Source organism: Lytechinus pictus, chromosome 12 (genome assembly GCF_037042905.1).
Source record: "Lytechinus pictus isolate F3 Inbred chromosome 12, Lp3.0, whole genome shotgun sequence".
In the NCBI taxonomy this organism is placed as follows: Eukaryota; Metazoa; Echinodermata; class Echinoidea; order Temnopleuroida; family Toxopneustidae; genus Lytechinus; species Lytechinus pictus.
The window spans coordinates 21,343,401-21,365,247 of NC_087256.1; the positions used below are offsets into that span (position 1 = coordinate 21,343,401).

Sequence of the window (21,847 nt, forward strand, 5' to 3'; positions counted from 1 at the left end):
CTTAACTACTGTATCGGAAGGATAAATTGATGGCTTTCTTCACCAATCACATGTTAGGAAAGAGCATAGTAATCATAAAGAGATGTACAATGTAAGGAAAATTTTGACATTTTTGGCTTTCCATAAATTTAGCACAGAGATAGACCATAGTCTAAGTTAAACCTGACTTCAGAATACGGGCCTTGATGTCTAGATTTTGACAGATTTATCCTTCATCTGTATTCTTCAGGACCGGCTCCAGAGGTGCACGCTGCAATGCCAAGATGAAGCCAAGGACAAGATCCGAGACAATATGTCATCTTCTGACGAGGCCAAGGTACGCAAGAACCTAGAGGGCTGTCTGGTCAAATGCGGGGACAAGCACGTCGCCATGTTTCCCGCCCTGAAGACGCGATTGTCAGATCACGTCAGCAAGTTTTTATGAAACATAACTGTAGAAATATAGTGTAACAAATTTTACATATTCTACAAATATTGCTCAGGGGGCATTTCATGAAAGTTGTCAGCACTGATGTTAGCGCTGACAATTTCAGTGAAATCCTTGGTTTTGATTGGCCTATGATTGTTACTATGGTAACTGGAAGAAAGACAACTTGTCAGTGCTGACAACTTTCATGAAAGTCCTCGGATATAAGGAACTAGAAATTATATTTTTCAAAGTAAACACTTTAAAGTAATATATCTGATTCCTTATATTTTTTGTCCATTTTCAAAAGGAAACAACTCTGTAGAATGAGCATTTCAAGTAAAAAATTATTTGTTTTTACTTAAGAAAGTCTATGGAGTTGTTTCATTTTGATCATTTTTATATGGTTCAAGAAAGGAAAGAAAGTATCTTGTTGATATTTTAATCATGTTTTTTCATCACTGCACGCTATGAGGGTGCTATAATTGTTATGCCCTTTTAGACCCTTTCACACAAAGGTTAAGATCAATTGTAAATTGTCATGTTTAATGTTGGTATATTTAAATATTGTCATTTTATCCTTAACTATTGTCGTATTGAATGAAAATGAAGTCTGGCTGGAATCACAATAGACAGTTCAAAAGATTTGAAGGAATGTTATAATTTAGACTACTATCACTTGCATAACGATTAAATCCACTTGAAAATTTGTGTGTACAGCACACTGTGATAGTCATTAAAAACTGGCTGATATATTATTTTTTATGCTGATTGTGTTTGATTTGAATTAGTTAAAGGGAAATTAGGTATAAAGAAATTGTCCATTAGCGAGACTAATCCTTTTGTTAAAGGTCAAGTCCACCTCAGAAAAATGTTGATTTGAATCAATGGAGAGAAATCAGACAAGAATAATGCTGAAAACTTTATCAAAATCGGATGTAAAATAAGAAAGTTATGACATTTTAAAGTTTGGTTTATTTTTCACATAATAGTTATATGCACAATTTAGTCACATACAAATGAGAGAATCGATGATGTCCCTCACTCACTATTTCTTTTGTTTTTTGTTTGAATTATACAATATTTCAATTTTTACAGATTTGACAATAAAGACCAACTTGACTGAAACATGAAATGTTAAACAATGGTAATTCCACATGTTCAGGGCGAAATAAAACTTTGTGTCACAGGACAATGAGGAGAAAACTAGAATATTTCGTATTTCATATAATAAAATACTAAAGAAATAGTGAGTGAGTGATGTCATCAGTTCCCTCATTTGCATACTGACCAGGATGTGAATATAACTATTTTGTGAAATGAAGCGAAACTAAGAAATGTCATAACTTTCTTATTTTACATCCGATTTTGATGAAATTTTCTGTGTTGTGCTTTTTGGATTTTTCTCTTTTTATTCAAATACACTTTTTGTTGGGGTGGACTTGTCCTTTAAGAAAAACATTATGAAGCAAAAATACTTTTATTCAAGCTATTGGAAAATTTCTTTAAACCATTCAAAACACCACCTACATATAATATATGGGCCAGTTTTTAATGAAAATATTATATATTAAAATTACATACATGTGCTATACTCACAGATTTCAGGTGACACTTTCACTTCTGCAAATTTATATTGACCTTTACCTGCTTACTTCGCTCTCGTGCAACTTGGATACTGTATCATGGTATGTGTGTTAATATGAATAATTGAAAATGTTGTTTCACTCTCGAATGGATGTATGGCAGCAATAATCAACAAATCAAGGGAATAATCAAATTAGGGAAATATTGTTACTGCCACATCAGTTTAAGGATGAAATATTGTCTCTGTGTAATTTATCTATTAAAGTATGGTATTCAAGTATAGGTAAGACCCTCAATGTTACATTGTGGGATGTGAGAAGTGCCACCAAGTTACCTGTTGGCAATAAGGTGAATGGATGACCTATGCAACCAATATATTATGCTGTATTAAAACTATTGATATGTTAAAGACATTTAACAAATAGAAATACTTCTGACGCATGATATAGATTGTATCTTATTGTACAAGTTTACTTTATTTCTATGTACATTGTACAATAATAAACTGTACAAGTATATTTATCTATACAGAAATTACCATGTCTATGACTTCTTTCTTTACTTCATCCTAAATCTATAAATTTATATCTATGGATGATTTGCATGGCACTAGATGCTGTGAGGGCTCGTTAACATCTAGAGTCCACTAAACACATAATTATTATCAAAAGAAAATTCACACATACAAAATAGGCGAGGGGGACATGAAAAGTTGATTTAAAAAAAAAAATGCAATTAAATAATTTAACATCATATATGAATAGAAAGGAAAAAAATGGTATGAAAGATTGTAATGAGTTGGTGTAAGTTTTCATTACAGTTTCTAGCAACAATTCTCTACAATATCAAGATAGATTCAAAATTCGATCATAATTCTGTAATAAAAGTAGAAACTAAACACAGATTTATTGATTACTTAAGTATTTAGATGGGTTCTAGAATTCATAGTAACAAAGGCACATTTAGCAGGAATGAGCAAGAAAGAAAATATCACAGAATTAGGAATATATTATGATTTTTTTGTTCTCACTTTAAAAGTGAATGACTTGATGGAAGGAACAAGGCTTTACAACATTAGACAAACTTGTAAAGTTTAAAGGGTATGATTCAATAGTGTATAAGGCATCAAAATAAAATAATGCTGGAACGGCAGCCCTTTTTTTATTACCCTTTCACTGGAACCCTAGTGAGCGGGATTTGGATAATGCAGATAATGTCTGGGTATATCATTAGTCAGTTATAAATCATTTGCCAGATGAAGCCAACAGTGGATGGTGAAACATCAAGACTCGTATGTTTCTTCATAGAAATTTTCAATCAATTCCAGTGCATGATTTATGACTAATATTTCCAAGTTTACTGGATGAATCATAATATTCATGAATGTCTGGGTTTTCTAGATTTTCAAGGCAGATTATTCGTGCGAAACTTTTAGATATCGATTGCTTGCAACATCATGAGAGGAAATATATTACCATGGACCTACTATTACCGTCTATTCATTGACACTTCAATGTCACAATATTTAGATTTTCTTATCTATCGGATAGCCCTAATTTATGTTCACATAAATTTGTAGTCCTCTCTATCTCAGATTAGAGAAAACATAAATTATAAAAAAACACAAACAAATATTAGAATAAATTGTTCATATATTCAGGGTTTGCAACCCACTTGCAACTCTATTTGTGGTATAAGACAGTGGACAAGAGACATTTTATTGCAATATAATTCACTGATAAATAGTACATGTATTTGTTATATATATAGAAAAAAAACACGTGAATTTGATTTATATTATTCCCCTTTAACACTTTTTTCCTGAAAAAGAAACGAATGTAGACGGGTAAGAACTTTCACATACTCATAACATGCAACTTCATCATGCAAATATTACAATAGACAACTTTCTATACAAGTACACATAAATTTGGTACAATACTCATATTGCACATATTTCATCACAATATATCTACCTTTTTTTCTATAAATTAAGTAGAAGCTCAGAATAGATATGGTTATTCAGTAACAAAATAATTTAGATTTGAATACAGGAGCCCATATACCAACAGACTTGGTTGATACCTGTAGAAAGATAGTATGCTAAATGCCCATTGACTTGAATTGAAATCGTACATGATCCACACAGTTATTTGTAATATTTTGGGATGGTGGTGTCATGTCTTTTTAGTGTTGCCTATAGTGTAAAATCATGTCAAATACTGATAATTAGGGCACTTAGGTTACCAGCTAAATGAATATAAATAAATGTATTACAATAAAGAAAAAAAATCATAAGGCAAGATTTTGTATCATATTATTACTCAAGCGTGCCACTCCTTTGGGGATTGATGTCAGAAATTTCCAAAGGTAATTTTTGAACTAATAATATCTCAAAATGATGATTTTTTACCGGATTGCTAAGAAAGCATGAATGCTTAATAGCAAGCAACCAGAACACTAAAGGCTTAAGGTCCTCTCCTGGTAATGAGGATAAACGCCTTACTAAAGGGCACCAGCGCACCATGAGAGAATTGAACCTGGGTTCCCAAACCCCTGCTCTACCGACTGAGCTATCATGCCTCCCATTACTCAATTATTACTCAATCAATGAAATAGTGTTAAGCCTGTAATAGTAGTAATAATGATGATAATAATAATATGCAACATTCATATACATTGTAGCACTTAATACAATGTTTCTAACCACTGCATACTGTTAGCAAGGCTTTAGCACGGCTACCCAGATCGGGTGCTCGAGCATTCAAGGATTTCCTTCCTACCGGGTACCCATTTACTACACCTGGGTGGAGAGTGGCAAATGTTGATATACGCCTTGCAAAAGGACATGAGTGACATGGTGGGATTTGAACCTTGGACCTTGTGGTTCAAAGTCTGGAGGCTTATCCACTGAGCCACAACACCTTGACTTCCTAGTTATACTGGATTCTGGCTTGACCAAGTGTCTGTTATACTAGTTTCATTATCAATATAGAGTGTGTCTAAATGAATTTAAAAGAAAAAATTACAAGCAGTGCAAAAATATGAGTCGAAATGTTTATCCAAGGGCCCGTAGCACAAAGCTTTATAGCAATCATCATTGAACATTTTTCTTACCATTGATTGCATTGACAACAATGTACACTTAATCATCAAAATCAAGCTTACAATTAATCGCTATCATTTGCATTACGGAACCCTGATGAAAACAAATGTTTCAAACTTGTATTCTTCCTTATAGAAGGCTATTGGCTACAAACTGGCAGATCATCGGGGGATACACCACTCACTACCGAAAATATTTCAAAAGTAGTAAAAAGGCAGGATAATGACAACAAAGAGTATTAACTCTTTATCAGGAGATTGAGTCATATAAACAAAATACTGGCAATGTGATTTTCTAGGCTTTCTCAACTTGACAAATTTTTGTTCAATGTTTCCAAATGCGCATCTTGATACTTCTTCAGTTTCTACATTTTCTGCTTCTTTCTACGGCTTCGGTCATGAACCCCCCAAGGAATTTCAGTCTGTGGGTATTGCCCACTATGATCATGACTGAATCAGGAAAGCTTGTGCAAAAATAGAAAAATTAAAATTTGAGAAAAATTGAATAAATAATTAGAAAATTATGAGCATTTGAAGTTTAGATCATTATTGTAATGTAGCTCCTCCCATCGAAAATGTGGCAAAAATTTGTTGTCACATGTGAACAACTTTGCCATGACTTTTGTATATATTTCACTCAAAAAGCCTCTTTTATCACATCTATCAGTAGATCATGTATTCTTTCTATAGGACAGCATGTAACATAGATTTTCAAAGAATACATTAAGGATAAAGAGTTTGTATCACCATAAGAGCAAAAAGAGACATTTTGGAGGTATTTTATAATAGTCCATCAAAGGGACAGTTATCTACATGTGACATCACTCATTTTTGTTGCATTGCCAATGGGAGAATCTCCATAGCATTAGTAATCGCAATATTCAAATGCTCAAAACTGTCTCATTTTTCTAAAACTTTCTTTGATCTTATTCTCTGATTTATCTGTTTCCACACAAGCCCATTTCTTTCGAAGGTTCCATTCTCCTTTGAGCTCTTCTCGAAGTGTCTGTACTTGCCACTGCTGTATTCTATTTTTTATTGATTTCCTTAGAGTCCTCAACCTCTAGGTCTGCCAATTCTACAAGTCGGTTATGATATCTTAAATCCCTGTGATGTCTGAGTCTGTTGCCATTGCAGGTGGGTGTTTCATGAAAGATGTCAATACCAACTAAATTGTCAGTGCTGACAATTTTAATGAAATCCTTGGTTTTGATTGGCTAAGAAGCACTAGCCTCTGACTGTTACTATGGTAACTGTCAGAGAAAAACAGCTTGTCAGTGCTGACAACTTTCATGAAATGGTCCAGGTCCACATTTTACAGATTCAGTCATGTCCTTTCAACCCGGACTACTACAAGCTACCCAGCATCTAGATATGTCACTGTTGAACATGTATTACAATGTTTTCAAGCTTATTTTTTAGTCTCTGGATCTGCTGCCATATTAGGTATGCTTAAACAAAAATTTAATCAGAACCTTTCAATTTTGACAGTTTAAGCATCCAAGCCTTTGGATATGCCACTGTTGCACGTCCACTACAGCTTTGCTGCCGACACAGGTCTAGCTTACTTCAGTCATGACCTCTTACGCTGGTTTCCATTCTTTCAGTATCCTCAGTCTCTTGATCTGTTGCTGATGCACATCAATCACGATGTCTTCAAACTTCTTTGGAGTCTTCAAACTTCTTTGGAGTCTTTGGATTTTAGGCATCACAAGGCCACTTTGAGATATTCCGTCATGACCTATTATAAACTCTGATTTCTTTCTTGTAGCATCCCCAGCCTCTAAATCTGCTTCTATCGCACATCCATCACAATGTCTTTTATAGTCTTTGGGTCTCCTGCCGTCTCAGGACCACTCTACACCGCCTCGGTCATGATCTCTTCGAGCTTCTTCAGTCTCTGCCCGAGTGACTTCTGATCATAAGCCGAGCTGCTGCGATGTAGAAGGTTGATTATGTTCCGATACTCCAGTTCCTTGAAAGCAGCTCCTTGCTCTACAATGCTGTTCAGAATATCCTGTAGCATCAAAGCATAAGAGAAACTTCAAAGTTCAACCCACTGCCAATCAATGACGTCCAAATACAGTGAAACCTGTATATAAAGACTGTCCAAGGGATACATTAATGTGGTCTTTATGAAGAGGGTTCCATTGCATTGTGGTAACTTTGACATCCAGTGGTAACTTCCTTGGTAACGCTGATTATTAGCCAATCAGAATCAAGGATTTCATGATAGATACCAATGGATGGCAAAGTTACCATTATAATACCATTATAATATTAACTTTTATGCAATGGGTCCTGGCTTCTGTATTCACTGGAAAACGCTATTCAAAGAAAACTTACCAAGTAATGTTTGATTACTGGTGCAATTGATTGCAACTCAAAACAGGAGTGCTTTTGATAGGATGAAAATCAAGTTGCATTTGATTATTGGAGTTGTGATCGATCATAACTCACAATATCCTTGCTCCGGTTTGGAGGGAAATCAAAACTTTATGGCATGGCAATCTAACACAACTCAAGAGACCAACCGCAAGTCTAAAATGCATGCATCTGATTGGATGAAAATCAAGATGCGTTTAATTTTTGGAGTTGTGTTTAATTGCAACCCTTCCTGTATTATACAGGGCCCCTGGTAGACCTAATTTGATTTTTATTTGATATTTCTTCTGCATTCATATCATTTGTATAATACATTTTTCATTACACAACAAAAATAATATATTACTGTTTTTTTTTTTTTTTTTTGGGGGGGAGGCCACAAATCATAGAGAAGAAAATATGGACTAAAAATATAATTCTTAACAAATATGATCTACTACCAAATTATTATAACATTCCAAATTTGCAGGACTGTCATCATAAGGAGATAGACTGCTTGAAAAAAAAACCATGACAACCCCGGATTAAGACTCATTAAATCAAAAATACATTTATAAAACAGATGGTAAATATTAGTTCATAATTCAAATAATGAAGATAGAGATGATAAGGATGAGGATGATGGTGAAAATGGTGAAGATGAAGGCCATGGAGAATGATGATGGTCATGGTGGAGATAATGGTGATAAAATCAAAGGAAGAAAGATTTCATGATAAACTTACATCCGTAGTCTTATACATGAGTTCATAGTACTGCCTAGCATGGTCCAAATCAGTCTCTCTTGACATGGTGATATTTGTCAGGTTTTGCTGTAGAATGAAGATATTCCGGCACCTGCAAGAAAAGGATTGAACATTAAACATTTTTTAGTTTTTTTGTCCTTCAAAATCTCAATTTCATAAAAATCAAATCCCATTCCAAATATATTCTGCAGTCCCATGACAAAAGGAACCGACTCTGATTTTTTTTTTTCAAAATTGACTTTTTTCTTAAATTGGGATATTTCTGTATGCTCTACATGATGTTAGAGAATTGGAGTGAAATAGCCCCCAATTTCTGATTTTTTAAACACAAACAATGCTATATATTTCTATCTAAATCAATGACACATTTTCCCCATTTAAAAAAAAATATATTCAACAGAGTTGCTTCTTTTTGTCATGGGACATTAGTATTGTAATTTCTGCCTTTGGTGGTTTTTCCTAAAGCTCCCTAAAATTTCTGTCAAGTGCTTTATAGAGACAGTGGTCCATTATCTTATGAACTAATAGGATAACACAATCTTACAGCCCCAAAACTTGGGGGTGGGGGGGGGGGCACTCGAGTCTATTGGTAAACCAGGGCATGACCAGAAAAATGTTTAAAAAGGGTAGTATTTTAGTGGTTGAGATGGTCTATTTATAACCTCTATGCTAAAACGCAAATAATTTTTAAAAGGGTTAAATGTTGTTTTGTTTGTTTTTTCTTTTTTTTAAACAATGTTGAAAATAAGAAGAAAAAGTTGTGTTTCCAGAAGTTGTATTAAATCATGTTCAGGGTACCCCCCCCCCCCCCATTGGCCTGAATTTTCATGTGATTGAAAATTCATTGATTATGAACATTTTTCATAGAGATGGCAATTACTTAGGGAGATAACTGTACACACAAATCATGTCAAAATACATGAAAAGGCAGTCATCTCTGACAAATGAAAAACACTTTCATTTAGAGGTAATTTAAAAATATGTGGTTACGTGTGTACAGTGTAATAGTTTAATGCGCTTTTATTTCGAACTGTATGTAGAAAAAATATAACATTTTCAATTAATTAAGGTAGTATAACAAGTAACCAGTAGGATGTTTCATAAAGCTATTCACAAGTTCATAATGACTATATGCTGGATTGGTGACCCTTTCTCAAACATCATTATACATCCCTAGGTAGCAAACCTAGTACCTAAGAACATGTTCCAGTCATTCGTAAGTCGTGTGTAACTATTCCAACACCATTGAAAATTAAGCATTCATATACCAAAAGAAACTAAGAAAAACAAATAATAAGAATAAAATGCAACATATATACAGCGCTTAATACAATGTTTTCAAGCACTGCATACTATCACCCCGGCTTAAGCATGGCTACTCTTATCGAGCGCTCGAGCATTCAAGAAATTTCTTCCTACCGGGTACCCATTTACTACACCTGGGTGGAGAGTGGCAAATGTAGATAAATGCCTTGCCAAAGGACGCAACTGCTGCGATGGGGTTTGAACCTGGGACCTTGTGGTACAAAGTATGGAGACTTATCCACTGAGCCACAACACCTCTACTCTAAAAAGAAGTGAAAGTTCAATGAAAATTGTTGGGATAACAACTTACATCTTCTTGATACCGTTCTCGTTAATTCTCTTGATGTACTGTGAGCTGTTGATAAGGAGATACATTACCAGATGACCCAACCCTTCAAACACGTACCTAGACAAGGAAACGGTCATAAAAATTAATGTTAATGTGTAATCAATTAAATGCCAAAGGTCAAATACAATGAACAGTTCATTCATTAATTTCATAATTATCAGCATAAACTTTTCTTCTTAATCATTCAATGAGCAATGCAAATCATCATCATCTTCAACATCATGATCATTTTAATCATCACTACTTTATCATCGTCTCAACCATCATTTTTGTCATCACCTTTGTCATCATCATCACTACAATTGTCTTTAAATTTAAATGCGACTGTAAGTCATGTTTCAACACTGACACAAACATGAGTTTTTTTGTAATTGATGACTACACAGCAAGCATCGCCAACGTGGTGATGTACATAACCAGTGGCATAGGTACGTTGTGATAAAGTGAAAAGTGGGGAGATGACACAATACATGTGGATCATTATACAAATGATGCACAGATGTAAGTGTATTGGTAGATTTTGTGAGTATAAGGTAACTCTGGAACTGTTAAACCCACGAGGTGCAGCCTCCTGGGCTTAGACTAGATTCCATAGTTACCGCATGCTCATTAGTGGTACCAATGCACAAACAAACCTGTGTATCATTTGTTTTATATAATGGTGGAATTTTGGGCAATTTTTTTTTTTTTTTACAACCATACATAAGTAATTACCGATGCATGGCTAGCCATCACTCAACACTCATATGTCAGCATTGCATGGGGGGGTACTCACTTAAACTTAGCTGGATGCAAACTGGTATGCAGTGCTTCCTCCAGACTGGTAAGATCCTTACTCAGTTTGATAACATTAGGGTCTGGATCCACGCTATCAACACTTGTAAAGAAACTTGACTGTAAAAAAATACAATGGAATATATTATCAATTGATGTCTGTATCCAATTTTCTCTTTGTACTGCATTAATATGAACATCCACTGTCTTTTTATACAGATCATTACCGTTACAACCGCCATCAGAAAAGCAGTGCATATGTGTCACTTTTGCGATGTAGGCGAGTCAAGAATGGAATATTTCAAATGATGTTCATCTTCCACAAATATACAAACATGACTTGAGCTCCTGTAAGAAATATTCAATTCTTTTTAAAAGAGGGGAAAGTAATACCATAAAACCATGTTACCATAAAACATTCATCAACCAGGTAGATAATAGTTCTTACTTGTTTAGTTACTGGCATTAGGAAGAAGAAACAGTGAAGTCTGACTTCCAGATGAAGAACCAACAGACATGTGTCAGCTAGGTCCTGGAACTCTTTGGCCAGACCAATCAGGGAATGTAAAAGACTCATATCCACTGGAGGTATTTCCTATGACAAAAAAAACAAAACACATACAATCACGTGTGTGTACAGTAATTTTACTATACTCAGATTTTCTTTTGTGTTAGAAATGTGAAGATACCATAAGGTCAAAAATTAGAACATAAATACTCTATTCAGGCCAAGACCTAATCTCTAGCTAGGCTATTTTGTTGTTTCTGTGACAATTTAAGGTAACCGGACCTACCAGGATTCTATTTATGCATTGTGTGAAATATCAAAGTATGAGAATTTATTATCTATTTCACTGAGAGTGTTTTTCAGGGTTGAAAATGAGACAGAGGTTAGCAAAATGGTCATTTTGTGATTTTGATACTATTTGGTCCTGATGGGTGTTTCATAAAGCTGTGAGTTACAAGCAATTTTACGAACAACTGGTGATCCTTTCTAGTGGTAAATGATAAACACCTAATCTTCATTGATGCTGAAGAGTGCCTAAGAAAGGATCACCAGTCGTTCGTAGAGTCGTTTGTAACTTGTGAACAGATTGATTTAACACCAGCCTCTAGCTCTTTTGCTAGACCAATGAATAAATGTAGCAGACTTTATACCCACCTAAGAGATTTCTTGTAATGCAAGTGTGATTTAAAGACCACCTGTATAAACGGGTCGTCTGTCTACAGATAAGAGTCCTCAAATTTGGTTTACCTTGAATAGTTTTTCCCATTTAACCAATTAATCAAACCAGCTTAAGCAATCACTTGTTATGAAGACCACAAATTGTGTTTGGAATAGTATTCCCTACTGAAACATGAAATGAACTGAATTCAGGGGCCGCGGAATGGTTTTCAAAATGGGGGAGGGGGGGGCTAAGCCAAGAATGGGGGCTGACCATGCAAAAAATCACAATCAGATTGTCATTTTTACATTTTTCTACATGGTTTTGGAAGAAAGTGGGGGGGGGGGGGCTGAAGCCCACCCAGTCCCCCTGTTCCGCGGCACCTGGAATTAAATTTATTGGAACATCATTAGCATCTGCCAATATTCTGTTCAACCCCCCCCAAAAAAAAAAAAACTTTTATAATACATAAAACATGCATTATTCAACATCCTTGAATATGCATCATGCATTGTTTTTTTACACTGAATTATCATTGATCATTCATCAACTTTATAAAAAGAAATAAACAAAAAAACAAGACCAAAGGCTGTAGACTTACCAACGATACCGAGCCTGGAACTGTGAGCGTGTTGAATCCCTGGCTGGGTAAAAGGCCGGCAAAGTTTCTTACCCGACAAGCAAACCATTCCTAAGAAGAGCATACAAAAACCATTAAATATAAAGCAAAGTCGTTGCAGCAAACAATTATTTCATGAGAAAGTCTTTAAAGTCAAGGTTAATTGCCATCATATTTTTATAGATAGGCCTATATATCTGTTACATTGAAATAAACTTATCTTCGTGAAATCATGAAATCTTACCTGAAAACCGATAATTTTGATGATCACTAACACAAAAAGGCACATGTGGGACAGTGTATTTACATTGCTTGGAAAAATACCCGACATATTTTATGGAATTCTGTGCTTATTTTGCTCATTTCTCAGCAATTACATATTTTTTCCCCAGAGCCATTTGACACATATTTTTTTATTTATAGACACAAACACTTAGGTGGTAATTTTATTGGATTCTGTTCGAACTCATTTTGAGATCGTTACCACAACTTGCATTTATCATTGACAATAGTTATACTGCATACAAATATATGCATTCCTGCATACAAGATCCAAATCAAATTTGATAGTCATAACACCAAACCTTGATGTACCAATCAAATTGTCCCTTATTGATAATTTTCAATGTTCTTGTCCTTCCTTACAATCAGGGCCCCGTCGCATAAAGCTTAGCAATCGTTGCAGAAGAATATCTTTACGATTGATTGCATTGACCACAATGTACATCAAACGTGAAAATCAAGCGTATGATCAATCACTAACCTTCGTGTTACAGGCCCCAGGTGAGCCAATAAACCAACACTATAATGCAATAAAAGTAATTTCTAAAAAATCTGCTCTGTGGTGCCAAGTATGGTACTTGCACACTTGTGTATATATAGCTGATTTGACCTAAAATGAAAGCTATATTTGAAATAAGTAAGGAAATTGTAATATATACCTAATTCAAATATTAGAAAGCACATGACATTTTTTTTCACTTACCAGACTTTCATGAAGATTGGCAAGTAATCGCAGAGAACCTAGATCGGTCAGCACTTCATGTGTCTGGAGAAGCTTGTCTCCTAAGTTTGTCACCAGTAATTCAGACTCCTGAATATAAGTACAGATTTTTCAGAGATGCATTTAAACCCATCTCTTTCATAGTTTGAAGTCTTAATATTATATAATTCCATTTAATTACCCTGAGCCATCATATATCATCAGTGATTTTACGAACCGGCTCAATCCTAATTTTTTGTCAAATTTTCAAAATCATTTTGTTTGCATATTCTGAAAGCCCTGTGTCGCTAAAAAACAAGGTGCATGATACACATGATTTTACAAAGTGACCTTAACCTCAGTTTCTTAAATGCATACCTGCGCTTCATTTCAAATACTGAAAATTTAAATCTACATGTGAACAAAATTTTGTATATTATAAAAGAATAGAATGTATGCTTTGAATTGGTATGAATAATTGATCTGGTTTCTTTCAAAGCACAAAGTTATGAGCGTCTGAAAAACCTCCAAGCTTTGAACTCGATTATCTGGAAATCACGTTTTGGAGACCAGCAAAGGTTTGAGCCAAATCACTCATGATATGAAGGATTGAGGTCTATGGTAAACATGTTATAGCAAAATAATTCAGTCTACTACGGATCAATTCACTGTAAGTGCTTTGGCCTAATTGGGAAAAGTAATAATAATAAGTATTGTTAAAAGAAGAATGTGTTAGAGAATAGTTTACTACATGGGTTTGATTGATGTCTTCATTTTCACAGAAAAATTAAATGCAAAGTTAAGACAGTGTAACTACTTTATGTAGTAGTATTGCAAAATAAGAATTTTGATAATAATTACCATGATACTACAAATTTATAAGAACAGGTAATGATTTATTTGCTCCTTTGTATACACTGATAAAAACCTTAATTTCAAGTTAGATAGAAATATTACAGTAGTGCATTTGAAAAGATACATCAATTAATATTAAAAATAATATATATAGCATTTAGTATGAGCCTTTTTTCTACTTTCCCATTCAGAAATATGTTGAGAATAGATATGTCTTAAGGTTGGCTTTGAATGACTCTATAGACTTGGCATTGCATATTGTTGAAGAGAGTGCATTCCACAAAGTGGGAGTACTATCAGCACAAGCTTTTTCACCAAACAAGCATTTACTGTATGATTTGTCAACAGCCCAGTTCCCGAAATGCTATAATTATCCAATTATATCAATGAGTACCTGGCAGGAATAATTCTTTGAATGCACTGTGCGCTGGATCTAAGCCAGGGTAGTTATAAAAGCGCACCTCAGAATAGAATTTATCTAGATAGATGGCGCTATATTAAAGCCTATGATCATAATCACCATTACATGCTATCTCACTAATTCACCTTTTCGTTTCTCTCTCGGATATCTTCAATGGTTTCTGGAACCTGATCGATGGAGTCTTTATCAGCTTTTCTCTCTTCCTGGAGGTTGAGCCAGTTGGGTAGGTAGCGTAGACATTGGTTGATACCGGTATCCTTCACCCACGAAGCACTGAAGATTCTCTTGTCTTCTGATTCCGGTTGAACCAGGCCTGAACATTTTCGAAAAAAAAAATCATCCTGTAGCTGAGGAGGCCAAGGTCCTGTTACATGTTGGCTTACAACTATGGCAACTTTTGCATTATTGTAACTACATACATGGAAACCTTGATTGCTATTGGAGGCATAGCCCTCTTACAAAAGAAGTTGCAATGTCCTACAGGAGCATTTCATCAACATCTTTCATCCAATGAGTTGTCAAGATCTGACAACTCTCCTTGATTCTGATTGGCTGAGTGGCACAGATGTCTATTATCTATGGTATCTGATGGATGAAACAAGACTAGTCGGATAAAACATTTAATACATCCTTCCAAGAAACGCTCCCCGGGAATAAGTTGATCTGTGTTGGCCATTTGTATCAATAATAGTTGCCTTGAAAGGGGAAATATTTTATTGGTCTCTTGACGATATTTCTTTCTTACCTCTGTAAGTTGCATAACAGGTCTCCTTGTAATCCTGTAGGATGGTGCACAACATCTGAAGGAACTGGTCAGCATACGACGGCAAGTCGGTGGTCAGTTGCCGGAGCGAGGACACGGCCTTGTCCATGGTAACCACTGCTTGAAGTAAAGGACAGGGGGCGCCCAAGGTCTTCTGGGTCTGCATGTCCACCAGCGACTTCAGGGATTCACTTCCTGTAGGGTCAACAGTGTTACGGTAGATTATCGGTGGTTATCAGATTTGAATCTTTTAAGGGGAACATTGCACTTTGTGAGCAGCTGATTTTAAAAAAATCTTAAACTAAGATGAAACATATGTATGAGTGCTTGTATTTGCCCTCGAAATCCCAGAAACACGCCGCAATTTTACTAGCAATTTATTATCCTGATTTTTCTCTGAGACACGTTTAGCTTATGTCCAGTTTTCTCTAATTCAAACAGTCTGTTGGCTGTATTGACTGCCTTCTGTTGTATGTAACTCCTACGCACACACTATTATTAGCTACACTGTACATTCAGGGTACATATCATTAGGGGTCATCATCATCATCCTTATCACCCCCACCAAGTATTCTGACTTCTGACACTTTAAACTTAATATGATACATGGAATCGAGGTAAGAAAAACATGTTTACTGTGTTCTTTTTAATTATAAATTTGATCAATTTTACACCAACAAGTGTTCCGAAATCACATCTGGTCACGCTAAACTTTTCTTCATAAAGTCCAGACTCCAATGGAAGTTATTTTGACAAACCTTTGGTAGCAGCTTGAAGATCTTCCTCAATGTCACCTTGAAGATATCCTAAGAAGATTTCCTTCACAAAGTCACTTACAAAATGATGTAATGTGCAATGGTTTCTGAAATATCAATGTAAAAATCAAATCATGTTATCATTTTTCAGTGTTCAATTTTATAATCTAGAAAATAAAGTTATACCCAAGCTTGATGTAAATACATAATTGTCAGAGAAATCATGTTTAAAAGGGTTACATTATAATAATAACTATGATAATAATGTTAGATTTATTAAGCACAGAATAATTCATACTTAATTACAGTAGGAAATTATATCCATGAAATTCGTTCCTCCATCCATTCATTTCATAAACATCAAATTATCATCATCATCATCATCACAATCACCATCACCATCATCATCACCATCATCATCATCATCATAATCATCATTACATGTAGCATCATCATCATCATCATCATCATCACTAGCACCTTCACCATCAATCATCACCATTAATTGTGTATTAGCTACAAAACAACATCGTTATTTACCCAGCCAGGCAGCTTTCTCAATTTTAATATTTTCTAAACGAATATTCATTCAACTCACCCATTTGTGACATTCATAGAAGCCTCAATATCCTTGATGAATCTATTGAGTGGTTTAAAGATGATGGTGATGTTCTTGATACTAGGCTTACAAACCATCTGCGTCTGCTCGCTCGTCTCATCCTCCGCTAACACTTGACCATCCTATGATAATAGACAATCCATGTTACATTATAGCATGAAATACACTTCGTGTCATAATTTCATATTACTTGTATAATTAAACTGGAATTCGATTCCCAACATAAATTGGATTTGGTTCCAACTGGGGGATGCTACTGAATCTTTATGTTTAATTTTTACATTTTGATTTTTTATGTTGCACAAAAGGCACAAGCTCCTCATTAAATAAGAACATGTTGGAAGAGCGTTGTGGCCGAGTGGATAAGTCTCCCGACCTCTCAAACAGAGGATTGTGGGTCCCAGCCATTTTCCTTTGGCAAGAAATTAATTTACAATGTGCAGCACTCAACCCAGGTGAGGTCAATGGGTACTGGCAGGAAGCAATTCCTCAAAAAGATGTGAGAAACGCAGTTGGTAGCCAAGCTTAGCAGGGGTAATATAGGAGTGCCTTGGGCACCTAACAAGGCGTATATGTGCGCTATACAAATCCTATACCATTATCATTATTGTTATCAACAGAAGAGATGAATGGGTGTTGGTCTATTGGGCATATCAGTTTTTCATATATTTATTTATTTTTGTACAATATGCCAGTAACAATGAAATAAGCTGCTACAGAAAGGATGGATATGTGCCACTCTCAAGCAGACTTTGCTCCTGTCTGACACTACTTACCGAGCCATAAAACTCTTGTTTCTGCTCTCTCATATAGTTTGTCATACTAATAGCATGGGATGACATATCAAAGCGGAATAGAGGAACCTTTCTCTGTCTAACTTGCTTTCGTCTGCTGAAATACGTATTCAGATCACTGTAAGAGGGAGAAGGCATAAAGATATATGAGTTCATAAAAATAAAGTTCATAAACTTTATTTCTACATCTGTACAGAAAAGATGTCAATGACACAATTACAATAGGAAATCAGAATTCAAAGCATATTAAAAAATGAATATGAAAAATACTTTGATCATATAAGAACCTCCTAAATCATTACAAAAGACAACACAGAAAAAAACATTTTGTCAGGGTGAACTTCCCCTTTAATGCCTTTAGTTTGGGAATGAATAAAATGGTCTTTACCATAATAACAGGGCTCCACACTAACCCTTTTTTTTCTACTGGTCCAGTTTTTCAATTTTTTACTGGTCCGAACCTAAAATTTACTGGTCCCCAAAATAAAGGAAATCATAAAGACTTGGGTTTTTTGCTGTCTTTTATTGCTTTTATTGCCCCCCCCCAATACTAATAAACGATAAACACATACACACACGCAACATTATTTAGAACCATTTCTCAAACCATTTTTATTATTTACTAAAGAGCAGAAAATATCATTTATATTAGTTTGATATATTTTTTACTGGTCATGTCAGACCAGTATATCTGGCTATTTCTGAAAAGTTACTGGCCCGACAGCAAATTTTACTGGTCTGGGACCGTCGGACCAGTGCCAGTGTCGCGCGCTATTAATAATGAATTACGAATTTTCACAATATTACAGAAATCAAATCGATTCAGAATTTCACAATATTACAGAAATAGACTATTAACTCTCGGCTCTCTTACCTAGCACTGACTTCAGTGAATGCTGAAGTGGCTTGCTGGGCTGTAGCTGTTACATTCCTAACATCAAGGTAACTACTCAGGATCATTTGAAGCTGAATGATAAAAAAGAAAAAAGAAAACACCATCAGTGATATATGCTTACCGCTTTGATGATTTAGACAGATGTATACATGTAAATCTCTGGTTTAACTACATGTAAAGGTAGACTGAAGATCATTTCATCAATATTTTTATTTGTCAGATCTGACAACTCCCTTGATTTTGATTGGCTGAAAAGCACTGTGTCTATGGTAACTATCAGATAAAACGGGCCAAGTCAGATAAAATGTCCAACAAGTCCTTTCATGAAATGTTCCCCAGAATTTTTTAAAAATAATTCTTTCTTGTTACTTTTCACAAAAGAAGTCTGAAAATGTTTTATATGAAAGTTACTGTTATCAACTTTAAAACAAGTTTCCTAGTATCAATAATTAAGATCAACTTCAACACTTTACTGGAAGACTTTAGTAACAAGATTCTCTTGTTACATCAAATTCTTGTTCCTCAAATTGCATATATGTTTTGTACTACTTTGTATTTTTGTTTTCAACAGAATATTGGCAGATGCCAATAATGTACCAATAAATTCAATTCAGTTCAATTTAATTCAATTTACAATTTCAGCTCAAAGTTTTAAAACTTGATCAATGTTCATGTTAATCTTTATTAAAAGCAAGAGTTAAGACTACATGTATGTTAGGTGGCATAAAATAATGAACAAAAAGAAATGAATTTACCTGCGTCTGTATCTTTGACCAGATATCCCCCATGGTGTAGAGCTGAACATCTCCACTCGTCTAGAGAGAAAAAGAGAGAGAACTGACAATTCTAACATCCAAGCATAAAACAAGGCGCTATTGTCCATAACTTCTGACACTGAATTATAACTAAAATGACATATCATACCATAACTGCAAAGTATGCATATCTTGCCCTTGCTAATTAAGCTGGCAAGATAGGCTAAATGATATTACAAACTTTATTGTCCATGGAAACATATGATTTAAGTGGCTGGGGTGAACTTCAATGCATTAGAATGCTGAACAGAGAAAAAAGGTCAATACAATAAAATTCAAAAGATTATCAAACATATTCTTGAAGCAGAAAACTAGGGAAGGTAGAATTAGAAAAGAGGATATTTACTATGAATTATTTCCCGTAGAGCAATTACAGAAAAGGGAAAAAGTTTAGGGATAGGACTTGGAAATGAAGACAAAGAACAAAAATAATGAGCAAGTAGTACTAGTAATTAAGCTTTTAAATCCAGAGTAGTCCCTGATTTCAGGAGTGGTCATATTTAGCTCTCTTCGCAAGTGAAATAGTTTGGTCACTTGAAAATGGTAACATATTAACGTGTATTTTTGGGGGGAAAAGTTGAGAAAACAACAAAATCACTGATGAACTATCTTTACATTATTTTGAGAATCTTAAGACTTTTAAAATGTGTTTTTGACTATTTTTCATCATCTATCTATTGGAAGAATGTTACATAGTTGTAACGATGAAGTTATTTTTTTATGCATATGATGCGCATGTTCAGTAATACAATCATTCACTATAAATGGGGCCATACCAATGCGTAAAGTACTACACGTGCAATGCAATACACACACAAGCAATAGAAAAAGTGAGTAACTTTGTGCGCACACTTGATGTTTTGACCTTTTGAGGTACTTTCTTGTTTTTTTTACTCATAAGAGTGCATTGTAGCTCAATTCACCTATTGAAATTGACGGCTCAAATACGCTTGAATTTTGAACTTACACTTGCTGAACTCCTTTTGTCAAGGTAAGGCATCTCCTTTCCTCTTCCACTTACCGTTATCCTCTGTAGAGCACCTAGGACACACATGTGAGCCGATGCTACGCACTTGAACCTCTCAAAGATTAGATCTAGGAGTTCTTCTAGGAGTTTGGGTTGGTTCTGCTGCATGATGTTCTCTCCTCGCTGCTTCGCGCTTCAAGAAACACAAGCAATTCACATCAATTATTGAATATTTATATGGATGATCACTTGTGATGTGCCCATCCCAAATGCCATACAAATTAATTCAGAGGGGTGTTTCTCAAAGATTTAAGTATGACTTAAGAGTAGCACTTAAATGCCTCGTTGTGTGTGGTATAAAAGACATAACTGCATTGGTCAGATCATGCCAAGAGAGGATGCGCACTACTGGGTCTTTGATCAATGAGAATGTGCGTTGCATATCTTGTATGCGTCAAAATTTAAGTGCGACTCTAAGTCATACTTAAATCTTTGTGAAACACCCCCTGATATCATTTTAAACATTTCTGCACTTATCGTTGCAATGCCCATTTTTCACAGACTGAAAATTGTCAATTGCCGGGTTACAATAGCAATATTATTCTCAGCCAATCAAAACCAAGGCCTTCATTGAAAATTTATGTGAATGACAACCTTCATGAAATAGAGCTGAAGGGTCCATTTATAGACCTGGGTGGCATTTCATAAAGCTGTTTGCAGAGTTACACACAAAGTTATGCACAAATAATATGCACAAAGTTAGGCATACAATAATGTGCAGTTTTATGCACAATGTTAGGCATGACTTAAACATGTTCTTAGGTACTGAAGTCAGCTACATACAAATACATGTATTTCTTCCAGCACGAGAAAGTTTTACCTGTCTTGCATAATGTCATATTTAACTTATGAACAACTTTCTGAAAACGGCCCCCTGGGGATACATGAACATTATAGTCTGAGGCAAGGTCACATAAGAGGATGGAATTAATAAGCATCCTAGGTATTCTTGCATTGCAGATTACCAGAATTGAAATACAACAGAACAAATACATAAGAAAATTTTACCCATACCAACTAAGGTATAAAGAGGTTCAACTAAGACATACATGTACCACATCGGATAAAATTTCCTCAAAGTCAAATATACCTTGAATACAGAACTTACTTATCAGCAACGTCTGCTGTTGACTTGTGAACAATCTTTGCAAGCTCGGACTGTACTTCACCCTTGATTGCCTGGGTAAAATAAAAGACAAATCAAAATGGCAGAATGAATCTTTGGTTCCTCCCAAAATGCCCAAGGCATCTACACAGATAAGGCCTGGTGACTGTGGCTTTACCCAAACACTGATCCTTGCTTTCATGAAGCCCATTCGCAAATTCTAACATATCACTTTTATCCATTGCCCATCCTTATCACAGAGTGAAAGAGAGATAAAAGTATTCATATTATTTACATAGTTAAGAAGCCCTTTATTATTATAGCACAATCGGTGTTTATGCAATATTTATTTTCTACTTGCTTTATACAAATTTTT

The 21,847-nt window shown here is 35.0% G+C and overlaps 2 protein-coding genes across 2 annotated transcripts in view; one reads left to right on the forward strand and one right to left on the reverse strand.

Annotated features, from left to right (window-relative positions):
• LOC129273686 (protein FAM136A-like) overlaps positions 1-2,527 on the forward strand; it is a 4,193-nt gene extending 1,666 nt beyond the window's left edge. The window contains exon 3 of the mRNA XM_054910751.2: positions 230-2,527. Coding sequence (XP_054766726.1) covers positions 230-424 — 195 coding nt within the window. The 3' untranslated portion in view covers positions 425-2,527. The remainder of the gene's footprint in view (positions 1-229) is intronic.
• Positions 2,440-21,847, reverse strand: part of LOC129272545 (exocyst complex component 4-like) — a 49,224-nt gene continuing 29,816 nt past the window's right edge. The window contains exons 8-23 of the mRNA XM_064107901.1: positions 21,475-21,545; positions 20,361-20,499; positions 19,280-19,339; positions 18,504-18,595; positions 17,612-17,747; positions 16,815-16,957; positions 16,220-16,323; positions 15,444-15,656; positions 14,824-15,011; positions 13,426-13,533; positions 12,423-12,512; positions 11,104-11,250; positions 10,657-10,775; positions 9,843-9,938; positions 8,207-8,318; positions 2,440-7,115 (exon numbers count right to left, since the gene is read on the reverse strand). Of these exons, the coding sequence (XP_063963971.1) occupies positions 6,957-7,115; positions 8,207-8,318; positions 9,843-9,938; positions 10,657-10,775; positions 11,104-11,250; positions 12,423-12,512; positions 13,426-13,533; positions 14,824-15,011; positions 15,444-15,656; positions 16,220-16,323; positions 16,815-16,957; positions 17,612-17,747; positions 18,504-18,595; positions 19,280-19,339; positions 20,361-20,499; positions 21,475-21,545 (1,977 nt within the window). The 3' untranslated portion in view covers positions 2,440-6,956. The remainder of the gene's footprint in view (positions 7,116-8,206; positions 8,319-9,842; positions 9,939-10,656; positions 10,776-11,103; positions 11,251-12,422; positions 12,513-13,425; positions 13,534-14,823; positions 15,012-15,443; positions 15,657-16,219; positions 16,324-16,814; positions 16,958-17,611; positions 17,748-18,503; positions 18,596-19,279; positions 19,340-20,360; positions 20,500-21,474; positions 21,546-21,847) is intronic.